Source organism: Nerophis ophidion, linkage group LG11 (genome assembly GCF_033978795.1).
Source record: "Nerophis ophidion isolate RoL-2023_Sa linkage group LG11, RoL_Noph_v1.0, whole genome shotgun sequence".
Taxonomy (NCBI): domain Eukaryota; kingdom Metazoa; phylum Chordata; class Actinopteri; order Syngnathiformes; family Syngnathidae; genus Nerophis; species Nerophis ophidion.
The window spans coordinates 556,780-582,247 of record NC_084621.1 but is presented as its reverse complement, the minus strand read 5'-3'; the positions used below and the strand labels follow the sequence as shown (position 1 = coordinate 582,247).

Sequence of the window (25,468 nt, the reverse complement as noted above, 5' to 3'; positions counted from 1 at the left end):
TTCTACTTCTTCAGCTTAGAGTTGTGAATTTCCACGTCTCTGCTTTTCAGTTGCTCCGAAAATAACCCCACGCACAGGAAGCAACGATGCACATTGCAAACCACCGCTGCAATAGAGATAAGTAGGTCAGCGGCCTCGAGCACTTTGCACCTGTTGTTTCAGGTACCAGCATACCGTATTTCCTTGAATTGCCGCAGGGCATATAGTATGCGCCTGCCTTGAATTACTGCCGGGTCAAACTCGCTCCCCCAAAAAATTAGCGCATGCTTAGTGTTACCGCCTGGTCAAACTCGTGACACTTCCCCTGTCATCATTTTCAAAATGGAGGAGGCTGATTTCAATACCGGTAATTTGAAATCGCATAAAGGGAAGAAGACTAAGAGCTATTCAGTAGGGGTGTAACAGTACACAAAAATTACGGTTTGGTACGTACCTCGGTTTAGAGGTCACGGTTCGGTTCATTTTCGGTACAGTAAGAAAACAACAAAATATAAATTTTTTGGTTATTTATTTACCAAATTTGTAAACAATGGCTTTATCCTTTTAACATTAGGAAAACTATAATAATTCTGCCCACGTTAATCCACATTAAACTGTCTCAAGTTGCTGCTGTGATTAAATAAAATTAAAAAACCTTTCTTCTACATATAAAAAGTGCAACATTAAACAGTTTCCATCGAAACTGTTTAATGTCAACTCATCATGCTTAATTTATTACAGTGTTTGGGAAGCCTGTAGTTGACTTTTATTATGTACATGTTGTATTTTTATCAACATGTGATTGCAGGGACCCTGCTATTCAAAACTAGGCTGCTACATTACTAATGATTAATGTAACTATTGCTGAAAAATAGTACAATTGCAATGGGAGAGACTATTTATCCCTAAACACAATGGAGTTCAATGAAATAACAGACAGACAGGGCTTTGCTGCCCCTAACACACACACACACACACACACACACACACACACACACACACACACACACACGCACACACACGCGCGAACACACACAGCAAAATGAGCTAATGTTACGCTAAAAGCTAATTAGCCTTCACCTCAAACCTATACTGTGAGCTACCTGAGCTGCAGTTTAAGTTTCTAGAAGGTCAACGGGCTCATATTGATGTTTGTAATAGTTGTGACTGGGAAGTGTTAAGTATAATTTGGGTAGAGTCCGCTGATCCCCTGCTAAACGAATATCTCTGCTCGACGCTAAAGCATTGACTACATCGCTCTTAATACACACTGCTGATTGGCTGTTACATCGCTCTGAATACGCACTGCTGATTGGCTTTGTATGTAACCAATCAGATGGTTGTGTGGGCAGGACAATGCTGGGTACTCATTGCTGAGGCAGAAAGCATAGCAGCTTGTGAAGACTTCTGCTTCCAAACTCGTTCGGTACGCCCGCGTGCTGAACCGAAACCCCCGTACCGAAACGGTTCAATACAAATACACGTACCATTACACCCCTACTATTCAGTAGGATTTAAGATCCAAGCTTACATCACACTCAAATTTTTACTGCATACCTTTGGTAAGTGTCGGAGTGAGAAGAGATTTTAAAATAATTTGCGCATGCTTACTTTTACCGCATGCCTTTGGTAAGCGCAGGAGTGAGAGGAGGTTTTAAATTAATTAGCGCCCCGGCGGCAATTCAAGGAAATACGGTATAACATATATCGCCATTCAGACTATAAATGCATAAATGCTATCCGTTTTGGGCCATTTTACCCAGCAAGACTTGTGTGCTTATTATTGGAGGACATTTAGCTTTTATGTTTAGACATTTCCACAAGTGAACGCATTGCAGGACTGTTCATAATGAATATTTTGTAAAAGTTCATTTTGCCCACCGTTGCTGCTCTGGACACCCTATTAGTAAATGTGAAAAATATAGGCAGAAAAATGTGCTACGTCGAACCACCTAGGGCTGGGCGATATTGCCTTTTTGTAATACTGCAATATTTTTAGGCGATATACGATATATTTCTCGGTATTTTGTCTTAGCCTTGAATAAACACTGGATACATATAATCACAGCAGTATGGTGATTATTCTCCATACTGCACTAATATATGCTACTTTTAAAACTGTCATGCAGAGAAGGAAATCACAACTAAGTCAATTGACCAAAACTGTATTTATTAAACTTTTCAAATGATGCTGGATATTAGCAGTAATGCTACTTTTGGTAGCAACGCTTGTGCTCCACACATGACAAATTAAAGTTGTCTATTCGACATATTTCCGATTGAAGCCGAACCACCGCCAGACGATGGACCCCGTGCTGTTTTTCTTGGGAATTAATTCTTCATTCATTTGTTACGAGATTCGCACCTTCGTTCTCTTGCAACAACCCGCTAGCATCACAGCTAACGTTAGCCACGCCGCTACCTCTCTGCTGGGCGAGGGCGTATACGTATGTGAAGTAAGAGGTGACAGTATGTGACGTATGTAAGAATGTGCGCCTGCTTGTCTGTGAGAAGGAGACACAGGAAAGAGCGAGGAGAGCCTGTAGTGTAATGCCCGCAGCTAAAAACAACTGCGTGAGAACGTCTACTCCAATATTACGATATAGTCATTTTCTATCTCGCACAGAGACAAACCCGCAATATATCGTGTATATCGATATATCGCCCAGCTGTGGAACCACCTATGTTCCATTTTTTACTGTAATACTTTGCTACACTTTGTAGTCTATAACAGAAAGCTGACACTAAGGCCATGTCCACACGAACAGAGAAACCTAATAAACGCATACATATCTCTGTGTTTAGGCCTCTCGTGTCTTTAAAAATGCAGACTTTTGCAAACGCTGGTCAAAGTGTAGAGTTCCAAAAGTCTCCGCTGAGCGTATGCGTGTACACGGCACAACCGGAGACTTGAGATGACGTCACGCTTGTGTCATTTCCAAGCTCAACAACACTGCCTTGCTACCTTGCTGCCTTTAAACGCACCATAAGATGATTTATTCTATGTTTGGATGCGCTATTTTCACTCAACATGAATTAAAAAAAGATTCATTAAAATGGGCTTGGTGACACTCCCGTCAGCGCAAATGACAGTCAGCTGTTTTGGATGTGATGGCTGTGGAACCTCCACCTGATGGCACAACTTTGACAAGCAAGACTTTTTGCTCTGTGTCATAAGAAAGGTGCAACATTATCTTATGTTTTTAGTCCTTGTTTAACGCCAAGTCATGAAGTGAACTTACGTGTCTTGCTTCCATTATTGTAGATTGAGCCGGGCGCGACCGCACACACACAAAAAGAGCGACCAAGCAGAAACAAAAAAAACAATGTAACGTCATCCTTGTAATTTGTACTGATGTGAAAGACAATATACACTTCATCATCCATGTACCATATCATTATATCCATGATTAAATGCTTTATAATTCCCTTAAACATGCAAAATGGTTTCCTTAGTGCGTGCTGATTTTAGAAATAATGTCGACTTCACTGCACATGTAATTCATCACCATTTTGCTGAACATGTTATAATTCTATTATTCGCTCTTTAATAATGTTCCCAGGGCTCTGTGTACGTGCAGGCTGGGTTTAAAGATAATGGACAAGTCATTTTACGTCTAGTATATAAAAATAAAAATAATAAGAGGTGTAATGCCACCATTTGTCAGGATTTTGATTGGACAAAATGTGCATGACAGCAGGTGTATGTGTTTGTGTGTAGACAGAGACACTTTTGAAACTACACTTGTGTGAATAAAGACTGTTTTCACCCCAAATATGTGTTTTTGAAACACTCTGTAATCGTGTGGACATGGCCCAAGTTTTTTCTTTAATGTCCGTTTTGAGTATTATTTTTAAGATATATAAAAATATCTCAAAACGGTACCAACATACTTTGACTTTTTGGTGAAAACGTTTAGACACCCCTGTGTTAACATTTATATTCCAGAAATGTTTTTGTTTAAATACTTGTTCCCCTGACTTATGACTTCAAAAGCAAATATGTAAAGGTTGTTCTCCAAGTACCACTTCAAGAAAAAAAAACTTTGCTCTCCAAGTACCACCATAATGACCAGTTGCATAGTGGCCATAAGTATTCATTGAATATTTTTGGCCACAGTTTGAACAGTAAAACTGTTTGCATATTTATGTCATTCTCTGTCTTACCACAGTTAGATAGTCACTGGCTTAGGGAATTGTGTAATACTATCATGAGGTGATTATACATTAAAATGCATATTCATTCACTGTAACACAGACCCGGGCATTCTGCGCCTCTATGTGCGTCCCTGTCCGGCCCGCGTGAGGCCAATCATAAATTACAAAATACATTTAAAAAAAGTATCTACATCGAGTGTGCTACACAACGGTGCTGCTTTTGTCTAGAAAAGCGTTATTTGTATTACTTCTGTGTGGACGTGAATGTGAACAGCAGCAATCACAAATTACAAAATACATTTTTAAAAACATCTACATGTATGTCATGCATGCAATACCTCGCTGTACTTCAAATTGCTTCAATGACAAGGTCTAAAAGTGAATATGGAAAGTTTGCTGCTGGAGCCAACTCAACACATGTCTGCTCAGCACAGCACATTGTAAGTACAATACTTATTCATTGTTCTCATATATGACAGGGAAGCAAAGGAGAGAGAGGACCCATGGGCGTTCCAGGTGCTCAAGGTCTGAGTGGACGCAAAGGAGAGAGAGGACCCATGGGCGTTCCAGGGGCTCAAGGTCTGAGTGGACGCAAAGGAGAGAGAGGACCCATGGGCGTTCCAGGTGCTCAAGGTCTGAGTGGACGCAAAGGAGAGAGAGGACCCATGGGCGTTCCAGGTGCTCAAGGTCTGAGTGGACGCAAAGGAGAGAGAGGACCCATGGGCGTTCCAGGTGCTCAAGGTCTGAGTGGACGCAAAGGAGAGAGAGGACCCATGGGCGTTCCAGGTGCTCAAGGTCTGAGTGGACGCAAAGGAGACAAGGTATGTAGTTAAAGAGTCCACCAGGGGGCAGTGTTTACCCAGGAGTTGAATACAAGTCTTACATTCAAGCAGGATGAAATATTTCTGTCCTTGTAGTGCTTCACTATGAACATATTCTGAAGATAATATATTATACTTACAATTTCTTCTAAAGATTGTATAACATGTATTTCATTACTCTGTCTAATAGTGCTAACCTTTAACAGTTAATGTTACTCATTTTCATTAACTACTAGTTTCTCTATAACTGTTTTATATTGTTGTACTTTCTTTCTTATTCAAGAAAATGTTTTAAATGTATTTATTTTATTTTATTTTATATATATTTTTTGAAAAGGACCTTATGAATGAAATTAGATTGTTTGAAGGGTTCTTCAAACCAGGTCCAGTCCAGATTATGTCCAGGTCCAGTTTACCTGAATTGATTAACGTGGACCCCGACTTAAACAAGTTGAAAAACTTATTGGGGTGTTACCATTTAGTGGTCAATTGTACGGAATATGTACTGAACTGTGCAATCTACTAATAAAAGTTTCAATCAATAAATCAAAGTCGGGCTCAGCAACACACGCCTTCATTTATGTACACTCAAAATTAGGAAACACAACAATAGATTGCAAATATCTGTAAACAAAATTACATTTTCAAACTTCCCATCTTTTTTTATGTATATTGGCATCATTATCGGTTTCAACCATATAACTTTCTGAAGTCAAAAAATACTGAATACATGTTTTAATGAGGGTAAAAAGTGAATATATGTTTTTGGCTTTAAAAAAAACCTTTCACTGAATGCTATAATTAAATTGACTTAGTCATGACTGTCAATGAACTCTCCTAAAAAAACAGAAACCATATTAAGCTTCATAAACAAACCAATAATTAAACACATTTTTCCAACTTCCACCCAAAAGGAAGACACAATATGACAATACCAAAACAAAAGCAGGGTGGATTCAGACTCCTTACAACAAAATAGGTATTCATCCGACTCTTGTCACATTCCATAGTTTTAACATTTTTCTTGTGTTCGAAAAGTTATAAATAATTTTAATTTGAAATTAACAATTTTGCAAATCGATAGTAGTTTCGTAGATTAATTTGAATATTTCTTCAGTCAAAAAGCAGTCAAAAATGTCCTCCCATTTTCCATATGTGTTATATGAGCATCCTTCAAAGATTTCTTTATTAAATAAAAATTATATTATTTTATATTTATTTTAGTTCCTTTTTGCCAACTAGAATTTCTTATTAGAGGTTTACAAACTAATAATTTAGTAGTTCCATAATTAATTATTTGTTTCCATCTTTTCCCAATGATTCCAGTTAGTTGATTGAATGAAAAACTTGAACAAGCATCATCATACATAGTTCTAAAGGCCTACTGAAATGAGATTTTCTTATTTAAACGGGGATAGCAGGATTTAGTAGAGAACATCAACCATAAAGTACGTAACTTTTGGTCGCTAAAAAAAAAGCCTTGCCTGTACCGGAAGTAGCAGACGATGTGCGTGTGACGTCACTGGTTGTAGGGCTCCTTACATTGTTTATATTCACAGCCACCAGCAGCAAGAGCGATTCGGACCGAGAAAGCGACGATTTCTCAACTAATTTGAGCGAGAATGAAAGATTCGTGGATGAGGAAAGTTAGAGTGAAGCAATAGAAAAAAAAGGCTAGGGCAGTGGGAGCGATTCAGATGTTATTCGACACATTTACTAGGATAATTCTGGAGAATTCCTTATCTGATTATTGTGTTACTAGTGTTTTAGTGAGATTATAAAGTCATACCTGAAATTGGGAGGGGTTTGGTGACCAGCAGTGTCTCTGATGGAAGCCATGGAGGAGCCAAGAAAGTGGCAGCTGGCTATTTGACAGCTGCTGCAGGAAGAACGACACAAGCTCCGCTGATGTCTCCGATAAGAGCCGACTTATTACCACAATTTTCTCACCGAAACCTGCTGGTTGACATGTGGTAGAGAAACATGTTCGCTGGACTGCTCTGTTACATAGTAAAGCTTCACAACAAACAAAGAAACACCGGCTGTGTTTTGGTTGCTAAAGGCGGCTGCAATCCACCGCTTTCCACCAACAGCATTATTCTTTGACGTCTCCATTATTAATTGAACAAATTGCAAAAGATTCAGCAACACAGATGTCCAAAATACTGTGTAATTATGCAATTAAATTGGACAACTTTTAGCTGTGAGTGGTGCTTAGATAAAATGTCCACTACAAACAATAACGTCACAAACACGCGTCAACATAAGCGTCATCATTCCGCAATGTTTTCAACAGGAAACTTCGTGGGAGATTTAAAATTGCAATTTAGTAAACTAAAGCGGCCGTATTGGCATGTGTTGCAATGTTAAAATTTCATCATTGATGTATAAAGTATCAGACTGCGTGGTCGGAAGTGGTGACTTTCAGTAGGCCTTTAAATTCATCATACTTCATAATCTTACCGTTCTCATTGATAATGTCATTGACAAAAAGGATTCCTCTTTCAAACATAGTTTACCAAAAGAAAGGCTTTCCATCTATTACAACAATAGAGTTCATCCATTTTATCTTCTGCAATATGTCATCTCTTTTTTCTGGTACATCAAATAGAAAACACCACCATGAGTGGATTGTTTCCTTCATGAACCTCGCCATGTTTCCCAGCAGACTCTCTCTCTACATAAGGAAAATGGGAGGTCATCAATTGTAAAAACGGATACAATTTATTTTGATACAGTACATGTTTTTTGTCCAACAGGACACTTGTGTACCACTCAGTGTTTAATTACGTCTTTGGAACAATTGATGCTTTTAAAGACAGGCACATAGCTTCATGGTTGAGAAGTTTCAGGCCCTCATATTCATTGTACAAAACCTTTCTTCTAATCTTTTCTGGTTTGCCGTCCCAGACAAAATGGAAGACCCTCCGCTCATAGACCTTAAAGTTTTTTGATGGAGCTGGTAATGACAAAAACAAATAAATAAATTGAGGAATGATTAACGAGTTGACAATAGATATTTTACCATACAAGATTAAGGATTTCCCTTTCCATAATTGCATAATTTTATCCAGTTTTCTTAATCGATTAACATAATTTACTGAGCCGAGATCTTCCAGATTCTCTGGTACAAAAACACCAAATATGTTAAATGGTCCATCTGTCCACAAAACAGGCACTTTGCATTGCTATCGAAATAACGTTCCCTTTAGATTTCCGATTATTATTTTACATTTACCATATTTTAGCTTAAGCCCAGATTGCTGTGAAAATATGTCCAAACGATTAAGAAGGTTTCGCAAACAATGAGGATCGGGGCTGATAAAGAAGCTTGTATCTTCGGCATACATTATTTTACTTTCAATAATATTATTACTGAGCCCTTCAATATTTGTATTCAATCTAACTTTAACCGTCAATATTTCCATAGCAATAATAAATAAGTATGGAGACAAAAGGCACCCTTGTTTTAGACCTCTTAATAGAAGTATTGTCCCAGAGATGTATCCATTATTGATGATACTACAGTTCATTTAAATATATAGCGTCTTGATCCAGTGTAGTAAGGTGTTGCCAAAATTGAAACAAACTAAGCTTTTACACATCTAGGCTAATTTTGTAAAATTCCTTCTCCAGGTTGACTGTAAAAATTGATCCTTTTTTATTTTCCATATTATAATTTTCTATCATTTCTAATAACTGTCTAATATTGTGTCCTATGTTACTTAATTGTAGGAAACCTGATTGATCTTGGTGAATAATATTTCACCCTAACCCTAATATTTGACAAAACAGACTTAAGTCCTTAAGCCAAACATTTTGCCAGGATCTTGGCATCGTATCACTGAAGTGTCATTGGTCTCCAATTTTTTAGATAAACTTGGTCTTTATACTCACCATTTATTTCCTGTTTCAGAATAAAGAAATAAGACCTTCTGTTTGAGTGTTAGACAAAAACATGTGTTTTATATGAGTAATTAAAACTACAAAAGCAGTTGTTTCTTAACCTCTTCATAAAATACTTGATAGACCTCAATAGGTATTCCACCTAATTCTGGGGTTTCCCTGGATGAAAAGACTTAACAGCTTCCACAAGTTCTTCCTCTCTAATGAGGCCTTTACATGAATGGCTTTCTTCTGAAGTCAATTTTCTTTTATAATTTTCTGAAAAAAAAAAAAAAAGTAGTTTCAAGAGAGATTACTGAATTAGAAAAAATATTTCCAAAGTAATTTTCCTTTACTTTCAACAATGTGGTGTGTGTATCCAATACCTTTCCATTTGTTTTAATACGTATGGAAATGTTCTTTTTATAACGTTTTTTTGCTTGGATATTTCAGATGAATTTTGAACACTTATCACCTTTTTTTCATCCAGATTGCTCTGTTGCAGTCATAACTTTAAAATAATTGTTTTTCAGTTAAGTTTAACTCTTCTTTTTTGGCTGTAAAAGGAATTCAGTTGCTCGCTAATTAGATTATCACTACTATCAATGTTTTTTGTAAATCCTCAATTTCTTTCTTTAATTCCTGTTAGACCATTTTAAGTTTTTTTTCTCCATGAAGAGTACGCAATGGCATATCCCCTTAAATATTTGAAGGCTTCCCAGGCGATTTGATGATCCTATATTATTTTTAAATTAGTCAGTAATAAGTTTTTTTTTTTCAATGAATTATTCATCCTGTAGAAGCATTTGATTCAACTTCCAATATCTGGGCTCACATGTATTATCTTCAATTGCAGTTTTTTAAACCTATACAATTATTATCAGAACACAATTTATCATTGATTGATATTGCAGTCACTTTGTTTAGCAATGAAAATGGTATATAAAAAATAGTCAATAGGACTTGCCTGGTTTTGTCTTCTCCACATCAATTGTACTAACCTAGTATTTTTTAATCTCCGGATGTCAATTAAATCAAATGCATCCATAAAAATTTTAATCTTTTGTAAAGATTGAGGAGGGTTAGTAACCCTCTGGACAGAGCAAGCACTCCGTCTTTGCATTTGGAGTTGATCAACTTTACAACCATAGGTCTCGGTCTAGCATCCTCTTTGCGTTTGCCAATCCTGTGTGCTCGTTCCATTTGGATCCTCTTGACTTCTTCATCCGAAATGCCGAGTTGCTTCTGCAGAATGGCTGTGACGAGGTTCTCCGCGATGCTGTAAATCTCTTCTACATCTTTCAGTTCAGTTCAGTTCAGTTTATTTTCAGTCTAACAAAAACATATTCAAACATAGATCACGATTCAAAAATGAATAACATGACTGAAACAGGCAGAAGCAAAAAAGCTTATATGCCCAACATAAATTTTTTACATTCAATTAAGTTACCTTTTCTAATAATTCTGCAACACAAAAAGAAATATAGTGATTCAGCATCCACATTCAAGCTGCCCCCCAACAAACAATGCAAAAATATGTACCTACACACATACACTTTTCTGTAAATAGATAAACATACATACCTTCTAAATACAACATTTAACCTAACAAACATGCATTTCTAGTTCACATAACTTTTTAAAATACATTGTGACATGTTCTTTTTGAAATTAAATACTGAGTCACTCATTTTTATTTCTTTACCAACAGAATTCCACAAATTAACACCGAGAACAGATAAACATCTACATTTAACCACTAGTCTTGCTTTTGGTAAAATAAACTTAGATTCATCTCTTAGATTGTATTTGCTGGTCTGTAGAGAGAAGTATTTTTGAATTCCTTCTGGAAGAGTATTTATTTTTGCTTTGAACATTATCTGTGTTATTTTATAATAAACAATATCTTGAAATTTCATAAGTTTTGATTTAACAAATAATGGATGGGTATGGTCATAATATCCTGCTTTGTTTATTAGCCGTACAGCTTTTTTTTGCAGCAAAACAATATCATTAGTTATGGTTTTAAAAGTGGTTCCCCAGAGTTCTACACAGTATGTCATGTATGGAAGTATCAAAGTATAATAAATTGTTAACAAAGAATTATAATTAAGTAATTCTTTAGTTTTATACAAAACACCAAGTGTTTTTGATATTTTTGTTTTTATATAATTTACATGTTGTCTCCATGATCATTTATAATCAATTATAACTCCCAAAAACTTAGTATCAAAGACACGCTCAATTTTATATCCATTTATTTTAATATTTACTTCATTAGATACCTCAGTTTTGGTACCAAATATCATAAATTTAGTTTTAGCAATATTAAGTGATCATTTATTCATATCAAACCAGTTTTTAAGCACTGTCATTTCTTGTTCTATTTTTACCATGAATTGATTAACGTGGACCCCGACTTAAACAAGTTGAAAAACTTATTCGGGTGTTACCATTTAGTGGTCAATTGTACGGAATATGTACTGTACTGTGCAATCTACTAATAAAAAAAGTATCAAAAACCAAAAGTTCATTAAAAGATTTTCCAGAACAAAGGATAGTTGTATCATCAGCAAACATAAAAATGTTAAGAAACTTGATGCATCACAAAAATCATTAATGAAAATTGTAAATAACTTAGGACCAATTATAGAACCCTGTGGAATTCCACAAACTATATTTTTAAATCCAGATATTGTATTATCCACCTGAACACATTGTTTTCTATTTTCTAGATAGCTCTTGATCCAGGACAGAGCTGGCCCTCGGATGCCGTACTTATCCAACTTATTTATTAACTGTCTGTGGTCAATGGTATCGAAGGCCTTTTTTAAATCAATATAGATGGCTATTGTAAATTCATCATTATCCATAGCAGTACTAACCTCCTCCAGCATATGCATTACTGCATACGTAGTTGTTCAATTTTCCCCAAAACCATACTGCTGCTGCTTAAAGCAAGGTCTTTTTTTCCAGAAAATTATTTAACTGTTTTGTAAAAAGCTTTTCTAAAATTTTTGAAAATTGAGTGAGTATTGAAATCGGTCAATAATTTTCCATAAGATGCTTATTTCCGTTTTTAAAAACAGGAATACCCTTTGCTATCTTCATATCATCTGGGAAGTATCCACACTTGAATGATTGATTACATATGTGAGCCAATGGCTTAGGAATTAAATGAATACATTCTTTAATAATTACCATATCTATGTGATGTATGTCTGTAGATGTTTTACTTTTAAAGGCTCTTACTGTTTGAATTATATCCACTTCTGTTACTCCACTCAAAAACATTGATTTTAAATGAGGGTTTATTGTGTTTTTAGTCAAGCCTGTGTCCTCATAAACAGGTATTTTTTCTGCAAGTGCAGGGCCCATATTAACCAAATAGTCATTAAATTCTTCCACTATCATTTCTTTTTTGTTTGGTTTTATATTATTATCATTTATAAAGTAGCTCGGAGTCTCATGATTTTTACATCTATTACCTAAAACCTGGTTGATTGTGTTCCATGTTTGTTTAATATTATTTTTGCTATCTTCAAATTTCTCGTTATAATAACTTTTCTTTTGCTTTCGTAGAATAGAAGTCAACTTATTTTTATAAATTTTATACTCCCTTTCATTTTGTTCAGTTTTATTTTTTAAGTAACTATCATACAGAACATTTTTTCTATTGGAGGCCATTACTAGACCCTTTGTCATCCAAGGCTTATTTTTACTCACTTTCTTTAGTGTGGACTTCACGACTGGACAGCAGGAATTATAAAGTTCTATCCATTTAAACAGAAATGCCCTGTATGAATCATTACAATTTTCAACATACACCCCTTCCCAGAAACATTTTGAAAGCTCATTCTTAAATGCTTGTATTCTTTCAGGTGTCCTTAATCTTGTTAATTTGAACAATGTTTTTTGTGCTATATTATTTACAATCATACTTTGAATATTCACAAACACTGGAAAATGATCTGTGATGTCACTAAGGAGTATTCCACCTGTAGTTATGTCATGGATATTTGTAAAAATATTGTCAATGAGGGTAGCAGATTCTCGCGTTATTCTGCTTGGTTTATCAATTATTGGTTGCAAACCATAAGTAAACATTTCATTTATAAAGTCATTAGTTGGTTTATGGGTTCTCCATTTTAATAAATCAAAATTGAAATCTCCACACACAAAGACACATTTCTTGTTAGCTAGTTTTCCAAGTACTTTTAGTAGGCTGTCATGGAAAAGCTCTACATGTGACCCAGGTGTCCTATAAATACAACTCAAATATGCACTACGTTCGTTGTTTATTTGTATTTTTATAGTCATACTCTCCATAACATCATCTATAACTAGACTGTCGATAATTTCACAGTAATATTTTTTTGTACATAGAACGCAACGCCACCTCCTTTTTAATTTTTTCTATTTATATTATAAAAATCATAACCTTCTAATATAAACGTATCATTAATTTCATCTGTCAATCAATCAATCAATCAATGTTTACTTATATAGCCCTAAATCACTAGTGTCTCAAAGGGCTGCACAAACCACCACGACATCCTCGGTAGGCCCATATAAGGGCAGGAAAACTCACACCCAGTGGGACATTGGTGACAATTATGACCCAGTGGGACGTCGGTGACAATGATGACTATGAGAACCTTAGAGAGGAGGAAAGCAATGGATGTCGAGCGGATCTAACAGGATACTGTGAAAGTTCAATCCACAATGGATACAACACAGTCGCGAGAGTCCAGTCCAAAGAGGATCCAAGACACAGCAGCGAGAGTCCCGTTCACAGCGGAGCCAGCAGGAAACCATCCCAAGCGTAGGCGGACCAGCAGCGCAGAGATGTCCCCAGCCGATACACAGGCGAGCAGTACATGGCCACCGGATCGGACCGGACCCCCTCCACACGGGAGAGTGGGACATAGAAGAAAAAGAAAAGAAACGGCAGATCAACTGGTCTAAAAAGGAGGTCTATTTAAAGGCTAGAGTATACAAATGAGTTTTAAGGTGAGACTTAAATCCATGTCTCTGAGATGCAATTGCTTGGAATGTTGATTTTAAAGATTCCAAACACTCTTGTATCTTCTCAAAATTAGCCCTGAGACTTCTACTATTAAAATGAATAAGCAAAAAACCCTTTAAATCCACATTTTTTAAACTATCCTCTGAGTAATATGAAACATTTATGTTATGTAATCCACTTAAATTAATTTCTGGATCAATGTCATTACAAAATTCTCCTACTTTATCATCATTCATTTCTAAATAACTTAAATTTAGTTCCTTACAGCTTATCCTGTCTTGAATATCTTCTTGCCCAGCTATACTGCTTTCTTCCTCGTCAGAAATATAAAAGTCATTATTAGTCATCCTCCAAAGAAGTTTAACCAAAATATCAATAATGTACTAAAATGTACGATATAACTTAAAAAAAACACACATTATCCATAATCCTAATGTCCATATACCATGTGTACCATACATTTTCATTGTCCACATACCATTTGTTGTCCTGATTCAACAAGTTATTTAAATTGTTCCAAGTCTTTCACGTTTTTAATCCATATTGGCTTCATTTGATCCGATCCATTTGGCTTTATGTAGACTTTGCGATGTCTCGTCCATGTAGATTGAATCTTATTTTCTTTCCTGAGAATGCGGCCACTTCTTGGAATTTCACAATTTTTCTTTGTCAGGTGCTCATTCAGATAAATTCCAGTGCCCTTTAGCTTTTTGGACTGTCTCAGCAGCTCCATTTTGTGTTTCTGGTTAACCATCTGCATCACTATTATTGGTCTTGCTTTAACATTCTTGTTTGGAAATGAATAGCATGTTGATATGTTTTGTTTCTCAACGATGATGTTTTTACCTCTGAAAAAGTCCAGGAGTTTTTGCTCAAGAGTTTCAAGTTCCTCCGTAGGAGCATCTTCACCTTGGTTCAGCCCAGCTGTAACTCGAGCATAACTGCGGTGTTTCAGCTCTAGTCCTGTGACCACAATGTCATTGACAAGTGATTGTTGCTCCAAATCCTCACATCTCTGCTCCAAAAGTTCAATCCTTTTGTCTCTCTGGATCACATTCTCCTTCAGCTCCTTCACTTCCTCCATGAGGCCCATGATGTTTCCTTGTTGCTTTAGAACCTTAGCAATCTCTTCACCCATGAAGTTTAGAGATTTCTTTATCTCTTCAAGTTCCTCTGACAACTTTTTAATTGTTATTGTCATCTTTTCAGGTAATTTTACACAGGTATTTTAGGTAACTTGATGAGCTGCACTGAAGTTTTCAGAAGGCCTGTTTGGGCCTTGATTTGATACTCCTAAAATACCTTTTTCAGAGTCCAATGTTGTTGCAATATCCCCAAAGTAGTGAAGTAAAGTATTCCTTCACCATCAGCAATGGAGCATTTCAAGATATTTGTCTCAGATTCCAGATCTATTTGATGAATTGTAGAGAGACTCTGAGCAGGGAGAAGCATTGGCAGCCATCTTGTCACCTTCATCTTCATAATCAGCAACTTGTCCCGCATGCTCCTGCAGCGGAGTTCCAACAAGTCCGCCTTTAATTTCTCGCTCTCTGTTGTCAGTCTAGTAGTTTCGAGTTCCTGGCTTGTTAACTCAACTTTTAGTGTCGTCTTTTCCTTTTTTATCTCCACCATTTCAGCGTGATTGTACTTGACTGATTTTTTTCAGCTCTGGAACGTCAGTTATTAGTTCAATCAAAATGTCCAGTTTTTCAAGTTTTTCAACCATAGCTCGCAACATTTTTCGATCGTCCGGAGTAAACATTGCATTTTCGTCCAAATCCCTAGAGGACAATTGATCACGGACGTGTTTAGATTCCTTTGATCCGCGTTGTGGCATAGTTGCAGGGGAACAATGGGCCACTCGGCGTTCGAGGCACCTTATTTTCAGCCAAATCACCCTCGTGAGTAGAATATATCTCACCAATTGCAGAGAGGCGGATATATATAGTGTAAATGACTTCAAATCTTGTGTCACTGGCGCGTTTATGCCATTTATCACATTACATACTGGGACTTGTGTAGAGACTGTCTCAGCTCACGGTGGCCTAACCTGCTGTCCTTTAAACTTGCTGTATTATATAAGTATTTCTGTCCTTATACTGTAGTGCATCAATACATACACTCTCTTCGAAATATAGTATGTGTTTCTAGCCTTGTACTGTAGTACACCAATACTACAAAAGATAGCATATACGTGTGTAGTTACACTTTTTTTTCTAAAGTGTTTGCGTCCTTGTTGTACATCAATATTACATCCCCCTTAAGATAGTATTTTATATAAGTATTTCAGTACATCAATACATACAATTTCTCCTATATAAGTACTTCAGTACATAAATACTTACACTTATTTCCAAAGATAGTGTATTGTAAAAGTATGTCAGTAAATCAATACTTAGTTTCTTCTAAAGATACAATGTCCAAGTATTTATGTCGTTGTACTATAGAACATCAATACATAAACTTTATTCTAAAGATTATATAAGTATTTCTGTCCATGCATTGTAGTACATCATTACTTAAACTGTCTTTGAAGTATTTCAGTACACGAATACTTATACAATATTCTATCTTTAGAAGAACGTGTAAGTGTTTCAGTACATCAATACTTAGTTTCTTCTAAGGGTACTATACATACAGTGCCCTCCAAAAGTATTGGAACAGTGAGTCCAATTTGTTTATTTTTGTTGTAGACTGAAAACATTTGGGTTTGACAGTAAAAGATGAGTATGGGACAATAGATCAACATGTTAGTTTTTATTTCCAGGTATTTGCATCTGGATCTGATACACAACTTAGAAGATAGCACCTTTTGGTTCAACCTACCCATTTTTCATGAGAGCAAAAGTATCGGAACATGTGACTGACAGATGTGTGTTGTTGCCCAGGTGTTTCCCAATTACATTGATTATTCAAACACTAAATAGCACTAAATGTCTGAGCTCAGTTTCAGATTGAGTAGGATAGGTTTTACCTGTGCAGACTGCATTTAGAGTTGGCGCCAACATGAAAATGAGAGTCTATGGGTCTATGGGTGAAAACAAAGCAATTGTGAATCTGAGAGAAGATGGACATTCAATCAGAGCCATTGCACAAGCATTGGCCATAGTGAGTACAACCGTTTGGAATGTTCTGAAGAAGAAAGAAACCACTGGTGTACTAGGCTACAGACGTGGAACAGGACCAAGGAAAACATCAGCAGTTGATGAAAGAAACATTGTGAGAGCTATAAAGAACAACTGTTAGTGACATCAGCAACAACCTCCTGAGGGCAGGAGTGAAGGTATCACAATCTACTGTTTGCAGAAGACTTCATGAACAGAAGTACAGAGATTACACCAGAAGATGCAAACCACTCGATAGCAAGAATAATTGGAAGGCCAGGCTACATTTTGGCCAAAAGGTGAAGGGATGAGCCTAAAAAATTCTGGGAAAATGTTTTATGGACTGATGAGACAAAGATTATCTTCTTCCAAAGTGATGGAAAGGCGAAAGTTTGGAGAAAGAAAGTATCTGCTCATGATCCCAAACATACAAGCTCATATGTGAAACACGGCAGAGCTAATGTCATGGCTTGGGCTTGCAAGGCTTCTTCTGGGACGTCATCTTCATTGATGATGTAACCCATGATGGCAGCAGCAAAATGAACTCAGAAGTTTACAGAAACATTTAGTCTTCTAATTTAAAGAAAGATGCAACTAAACTGATTGGGAGATCCTTCATCATGCAGCAAGATAACGACCCAAAACACACTGCCAAAACAACAAAGGAGTTGATCAGGGGCAAGAAGTGGAAGGTTTTAGACTGGCTAAGTCAGTCTCCAGACTTAAACCCAATAGAGCATGTATTTTACCTGCTGAAGAGGAGACTGACAGGAGTAACCCCCGCCTGAGACGGCAGCTGAGGCCGACCACATGCCGAGAACGCGCATTGCTTCGCGCAGAGGCAGACTGGGCGCGTGCACAAGGAAGCTAAATGAAATAAAGACTTTGATGACTCATGTTAGAAATGCTGATAAAGTCAATGATGATTTTGAAGTATTTAAAAGAGCTGTGGATGGATTTAAAAATGCTCACAACTTTGTGCAAAACTTGCTATCAGGAGAGGAAAAGGAAAATGATTATTATGACTGGTATGAACCCAGGATAATAAATGTGAATTATTTCATGAAACATGGAAAAGAGAAATTGCACAATCAAAAGTTGGACCACTGGACAGCATATCAAATTTATCTCACAAATCAAAGTCTGTCACTGGATCAAAAGCCTCTAGATGTTCCTCAGTATCCTCAGAATTAAAAAGGGCCAAAGCGTAACAGGCTGCTACTGTGGCTCGAGCTGCTGCACTGAAGGAAAAACACATCTTGCAACTGGAGGAAACAAAGCTTTAAGCAAAGATGGAGAAAATGCAACTGGAGGGAACAAAGCTTAAAGCAAAGATGGAGCAAATGGAGTTGGAAGCAGATCTCGCAGCATCAACTGCTAAAATACAAATCCTTCAAAGTGATTTAATTCATGAAAGTAATGAGGTGACTCAGGAACCCATGACTGAGTATTATGATTCTCACCATGAAAGAGAAACTATGGCGAGCAATGTGGACTTTATAGAGTTTGGTGTAATACACAAAACCCCACTTCACCAAACCATCTTAAGTCTCCACACACCTCTACCTAAAAGGAACACCAGCACATCAGAAGATCTAAATAAACCTCAAAACAAAAATGCAATTAAAAAACACAAGACCCAGAGTGTAAATCAGACTCATAATAAATCACTCTGCACAAGATAATGTGGTTATTAATGCTGCTCATGATAACTTGGAAATGGTTATTCAAAGACAAAGTGAAATCGTAAAACTCATTGTCTCACAGCAAAAACTCTACTACCAGCTAGAGAGATGTCTGTTTGATGGTAACCCACTGGCATATCAGTCTTTTATCCATGCATTTGAACACTTGATTGAAGACAAGACTGAGAATCATCAAGACCGACTCTACTACTTTGAACAGTTTGCATCTGGTTTGCCAAGAGACTTGGTTCGCAGCTGTTTGCACATGGAAGCCAGTAGGGGCTATAATGAAGCAAGGCGCCTCTTAAAGGAACACTTTGGAAATGAGATGAACATTTCGGGAGGTTACTTGGAAAAAGCCTTGAATTGGACAGCAATTAAAGCTGAGGATGGAAAAATGCTTCATGCATATGCAATGTATTTGAGAGGATGCTGTAATGTAATGCAAGATTTACAGCATTTGGAGGAACTTGATATCCCATCAAACCTAAGGCTGATTACATCCAAACTACCCTACAAACTCAGAGAAAAGTGGCAAAGCACAGCTTATGAGACACAATAGAGGACTGGCAGGAGAATCAGATTCAACAATTTTGTGTATTTTCTAGAAATGCATGCCAAAATGCTTTTGGATCCATTGTTTGGAGACATTCAGGACCAAATAACAAAAAGGCCTCTTCCAAAAAGCACAAGTGGACTAAAACCAATTAGAGGCATAAACAGCAGCTTTGCTACTTCAGTAGCTGTGAATACAGAGTCAGCAGGAAGCGCTGTAAAATACTCTGTTCCACTGCAACCTGCTCAAACCACACCCAGTGGTATCATCCCTTTATGTAGTATTTTAATGGCAAACATGCTCTGATTGACTGCTCACAATTCAAAACACAGTCACATAACGAAAAGATTGATTCAACCCTAATCCACTTCCTCCTCTCATGATTAAGAAGACAGGACAGCTGGGCGCTCCCTTTGTCTGTCTGTCATGATGGAGTGAGGAGTGAAATAGTTTTTTTTACCACGAAATAAGTTATTTTGGTTATGTAGAAAGTCAACCACAAAGAATATTTTTTGTTTGTGAAAATAAATAATCAACATTTTGAATCTAGAAATATCTCCGCGAGTGCTTAAGGAATTTAGGGAGAATTAAACCTTCTCTTCAAGGCTACTCGGCTATCTTTATTTTAGTTTTTTCGAAACTTTTTGGAACGACAGAGTAGCCGTAACAGTTCCAATAGTTTTATTCACCTAAAAGTGTTGTGTTCTATTACAAATAATATTATCTTATAAGTTGTGTATCAGATCCAGATGTAAATACTTGGAAATGAAAGCTAAAATGTTGATCTCTTGTCTTATATTCATCTTTTGATGTCAAACCCAAATGTTTTCAGTCTACAACAAAAATAAAGGAACTGGCCTCACTGTTCCAATACTTTTGGAGGGCACTGTATAACTGTTTCTATCCTTGGACTGTAGTACATCAATACTTACACTTATTCTAAAGATAGTAAATGATCCAAGTCTTTCTCTCCTTGTATTTGTAGCACACCATTACTTAAACTGACTTCTATTGATAGCATATACAGTTGTGATCAAAATTATTCAACCCCCACACAATTTTGGTGTTTTAGCAAGTTGGACATTTATTCCTTATTTTGTTTATAGTCATATCAAATAAAGATGTATCAAATAGACAAATGCAACTTAAATTGTAACACTGTATTTTACAAAATACCAAAAAAGGACATTTTTATTAATATCTCATTGACAAAATGATTCAACCCCCTGGTTACATGCATCTTTAGTACTTAGTAGAACAGCTTTTGGCAGTAATGACATCCTTCAAACGTGATACATAACCGGACACAAGCTTCTTGCAAGCATCTACAGGTATTTTAGCCCATTCCTCTTGGGCAAAGGCCTCCAGTTCATTCATATTCTTGGGCTTGCGTGCTGCAACTGCCTTCTTCAAGTCCCACCACAGCTTTTCTAGAGGATTTAGGTCTGGCGACTGTGAAGGCCACTCCAGAGTCTTCCAGCCCTTCTTCTGCAACCACTCTGATGTTGATTTGGAGGTTGCTTGGGATCCTTGTCCTGTTGGAAGGTCCAACGTCTCCCAAGCCTCAGCTTCCTCACTGACTTCATGACATTTGCAGCTAATATATCCTGCTAGGAAATAGAATTCATAATGCCTTGAACGCGCTGGAGATTCCCGGTACCTGAGGCAGAGAAACACCCCCAGAGCATGATTGACCCCCCACCATGCTTAACAGTAGGAAAGGTGTTCTTCTCTTTGTAAGCTTCATTTTTTCTCCTCCAGACATAACCTTGATTCATAGGCCCAAAGAGTTCCAGTTTTGTCTCATCACTCCATAGAACAGTTTCCCAAAAACTTTGGGGGTTCTCCAGATGATTTTTGGCATACTGGAGTCTATTTTTCTTGTGCCTGGTAGTCAGAAGTGGTGTGCACCTGGGAGTTCTGGCATGGAGGCCTTCATCTCGTAGTGCGCACCTTATTGTCTGGGACGAAACCTGCGTTCCCCCCTCTGCAATGTCCTGTTGTAGTTCCTCAGCTGTTACCCGGGGGTTTTTCACCACTGTACGCTCCAAATACCGGACAGCAGTTGCACACAGCATCCTCTTTCTACCACGCCCAGGTAGTGTTTCCACTGTGTCTTTAGCTTTAAACTTGCAAATTATGCTCCCAACTGTGTCTCTTGGAATGTGTAATGTCTTTGCTATTTTCTTATATCCATATCCTTTCTTATGAAGAGAAATGACCTCCTTTCTTGACTTCTTTGACTACTCCCTGGACTTCACCATGTTGCAAATACACCATTGACCCACTACAAGAAGCTGAGCGTCACAGTCTTTTTCAATCAGTTTAATTTTGCTCTTTATGCTTCTAATCACATCTACAGGTGTTTTCAACACCTGATTGAAAATATCTTATTCAAATTATGTTCTTAAGAGTTATGATCTTCAAGGGGTTGAATAATTTTGTCACTGAAATATTAAGAGAAATGACACTGTTTGGTATGTTACAACATATAATGTTGTAATTCAATTTGCATTTGTCTACTTAATGCATCTTTATTTGATATGACTATAAATAAAATACGGAATAAATGTCCAACTTGCTAAAACACCAAAATTGTGTGGGCGTTGAATAATTTTGATCACAACTGTAAGTGTTTCTATCCTTGTCATGTACTTTCTCCTAAAGGTAGTATACTATACAAGTATTTCAGTACATCAATACATACATTTTCTTCTAAAGATAATATATTATACAAGTGATTCTGTCCTTGTACTGTAGTACACTTTATTCTAAATATAACAGTAAACTAAGTATTTCTGTCCCTATACATCAATACATAGTTTTTTTTGTAAAGATAGTATATAAGTGTTTCTGTCCATCAATACTCACTATTTCCCCTAAAGTTCAAAATTATATAAGTGTTTCTATCCTTGTACTGTAGTACATCAATACTTACACTTTCTTCTAAAGGTAGTGTTTTATAGAAGGTAGTGGAATTAGTTATCATGTACAAGATGTATTTACGTGACATTTTTAACTCCATGTTATACATGTATGTTTGTCTCCTCATTCAAAGGGCTTCCAAAGAAGAGGTGGACCCAAAGGAGACATTGTGAGTATCACTTTTGTTTGTGAATGATTGGAGCCTTCAATATGAAACACTAACAAATATTCTGTTTTCTGCTTGAAGGTAGACTCCGACGTGGAGGGGCTAGCTGGTGAGAAAGGGGAAAAGTAAGACCAGTCATTTTGAACTTCCTGAAGTTGACCTGTTGATATTTAAATATTGAAAGCAAAGACAAATAATATACTATTTGACTGAGACCCATTTTGGGTCCCTAAGACTTTTAACAATCAAGGAAAGACCTTAAGGTTTTAAAAACCAAAATGGCCCCTACATTCGTTAACTTTTAAGTGTGCGGCCCTTTGTGGTAAAGTTTTGGACATCCCTTGTTTCGTTTTAATGAATAGCTGAGCAGAAAGGAATCTTGTATAGATTATACATTAACAGTACTTTAGAACATTTTTTTTAATTAAAGTGAGTCATTGTGTTTCAGTATTTTTGCCCTGCCACTTGTAGGAACCCTCATTCTGCATGTTTTTGTACAGACTATTGTTGGACAATCTTTCAACGCTGCATTCAAACATTTTCGTAGTTGAACCTTACATGTAGAAACACAAATGTTTCTGGGTGCTGTGCTTACTGAACGGAGGAAAACAAATCTAAAGGACAAGAACTTGCAATTTTTAAAATCAGTATCTCATGATTGTTTGGGTGTGACAGGGTATGTCTGGAGAATCTGGCACTAAAGGACAGGTGAGTTGTGTATGATCATGTGTTAAGTAAATATACACTTCATGCACTTGTATGTGTTTGCAGCACAGAGTGAGGAGACCTTGGACATAATGGTCCAACATGGAGACTCTGGGAAGCCAGGTGATGTAGGACCCCCTGGACTGCCTGGTCCTCGGGGGTTGAACGGCATGAGCGGTGTGCATGGCAGGCCGGGTATTGAGGGTCCACCGGTGAGTCCACTCACTGTTTGGGAAATGTAATGGTTGTCACTTTTACACAATGTTGTTCTTCTCTTCAGGGACAAGATATATCTGACCAGCATATTATTGATGTGGTATAAAGAATGTTGCAAGGTGAGCTTTACCACTCTAATTTCCCTCCAAAAAAATAATCAATTGCTTGTTATTGTAAACAAAAACTCTATTACATATGTAAAGTTTCAGTTCAATATGTCAAAATTGAAAATGACAGTTAGCCAAAATCAAATCAAAACCGAAAATGTTGGAAGATGTGTGGAGATGTGGTGGAGAGGTTAGGGTTAGTGTTTTATAGGAAGGAATAAGTTATTGTGTATAACAGGGGTCACCAACGCGGACACCCTAACCCTAACCCTAACACGTAAGGACCAGATGAGTAGCCCGCTGGCCTGTTCTAAAAATAGCTCAAATAGCAGCACTTACCAGTGAGCTGCCTCTATTTTTTAAATTATATTTATGTACTATCAGGGTTAGGGTTAACCCCAACTCTCGCTTTGCTCGACATTTTTAATTCTAAGAGAGACAAAACTAAAATTTAATTAGAAAATCCAAGAAAATATTTTAAAGACCCTGTCTTTTTACTTTGCTTCTTATAACTTTCAGAAAGACAATTTAAGAGAAAAAATACATTCTTGAAAATGATTTTAGGATTTTTAAACACATATACCTTTTTACCTTTTAAATTCATTCCTCTTCTTTCCTGAAAATTTAAAATGTTAAGCCCACCAGGCTGCACCAAACTTTTGGTGCTTTGTTCACACAGAAAAGTACAATGGTGTATGTGCAGCAACTATGAAGGTTGCAAGCCTGTTTGGTTCCACTTATCTTTGTGAATCAGCCTTTTCTGACATGAACTTCATCAAGAAGAAACACAGAACAAGCCTCACTGATGCACATCTGCAAGACTCACTCAGAGTTGCAGTTTCTGGTTACACAGCAGAGTACAACACACTAGTTAACAGAATGCCATGCCAGGCTTCCCACTAACTGACAAAGAAACAGATATCAGATTTGGTGTCCAGTTCAAAGTGTGACATGATGAGAGTTGACTTTTGTATTTTACGTGAGTTATTATTTGTACAAACATGGTGCAAAGTAATTCATGATTTGTTAAAAAATGTTAGTGGCTAGCTAACCTTAACCCTAACCGTAAATCATTAAGATCAGTTTTTCCACATAATATTTATTATTAATAATAACATAGAGCTAAAGGTAAATGTAGCAAATTGGCTATTTTTGGCAATTTATTTAAGTGTGTAACAAACTGGTAGGCTTTCGCATAAATCAGTACTCAAGAAGTAACCCTTGGTTTCAAAAAGGTTGGTGCCCCCTGGTGTATAAGATGTATGTATGGTATATTTTTAATCTCTACATTATACAGTTCCTAAATGAATCTCTTTTTTGTGACAGAGAGGCTGGCAGCAGTAGCAGTGAGCACTAAAAGGGCTGTGCCGTTGAACAACCGGCTATTCTGGTCCTCCGTGAGTAATGGTTCCACAAAGACCACATGATTTGCCTGGTTCCCGAAGAATTCCTGGAACGATGGGAGCTGACAGACGGATTGGAAACACATGTCTTAAAGGTAGGGACATGTTTAGTTTCATCTACAGTAATGTGTGTGTATACATATGCTTACATATACATATTTAAACATGTGTATACATTTGTACCAATGTGTACATATGTATGCACTTTTTTTTTAGTCAGTATACAAACGTACAACGAATTGGGGTTAGGGTTAGAGGGTTAACCCCAACCCTAACCGACTGTCTTCTATGCCTAAAACCTACCCTCTAACCCTAACCATAACCCCAACCCTAAACGACTTTCTTTCTATGCCTAAATGCTACCCATCTCGCTTTCTCTTTAAATCTAACCCTAAATCCTTACCCCAACCCTAACCCCAATCCTAACCCCAACCCTAACCGACTGTCTTTTCTATGCCTAAAACCTACCCTCTAACCCCAACCCTAACCGACTTTCTTTCTATGCCTGAATCCTACCCGTCTCTCTTTCTCTTTAAATCTAACCCTAAATCCTTACCCTTACCCCAACCCTAACCGACTGTCTTTCTATGTCAAAGACCTACCCTCTAACCCCAACCCCAATCCCAACCACAACCACAACCCCAACCCCAACCCTAACCCTAACCCCAACCCTAACCCAACCCTTAACCTAACCCAAATCCTTACCCTTACCCCAACCCTAACCCTAAC

At 37.1% G+C, this 25,468-nt stretch overlaps 1 protein-coding gene across 2 annotated transcripts; it reads left to right on the top strand.

Annotated features, from left to right (window-relative positions):
- The first annotated feature begins 4,841 nt into the window (after positions 1 to 4,841).
- Positions 4,842 to 24,804, top strand: LOC133562434 (collagen alpha-2(IX) chain-like). Of its 2 annotated transcripts, none has more exons than XM_061916621.1 (7): positions 4,842 to 4,958; positions 22,276 to 22,311; positions 22,390 to 22,433; positions 22,984 to 23,016; positions 23,085 to 23,225; positions 23,294 to 23,348; positions 24,663 to 24,804. In XM_061916621.1, exons 1-5 carry the CDS (start codon positions 4,857 to 4,859, stop codon positions 23,104 to 23,106), a joined length of 237 nt encoding a protein of 78 aa, XP_061772605.1. In that variant the 5' UTR covers positions 4,842 to 4,856; the 3' UTR covers positions 23,107 to 23,225; positions 23,294 to 23,348; positions 24,663 to 24,804. The 2 variants fall into 2 exon arrangements, with proteins under 2 accessions (XP_061772605.1, XP_061772606.1); XM_061916622.1 differs by having other exon boundaries at positions 23,080 to 23,225; positions 24,663 to 24,797.
- The last annotated feature ends 664 nt before the right edge of the window (positions 24,805 to 25,468 follow it).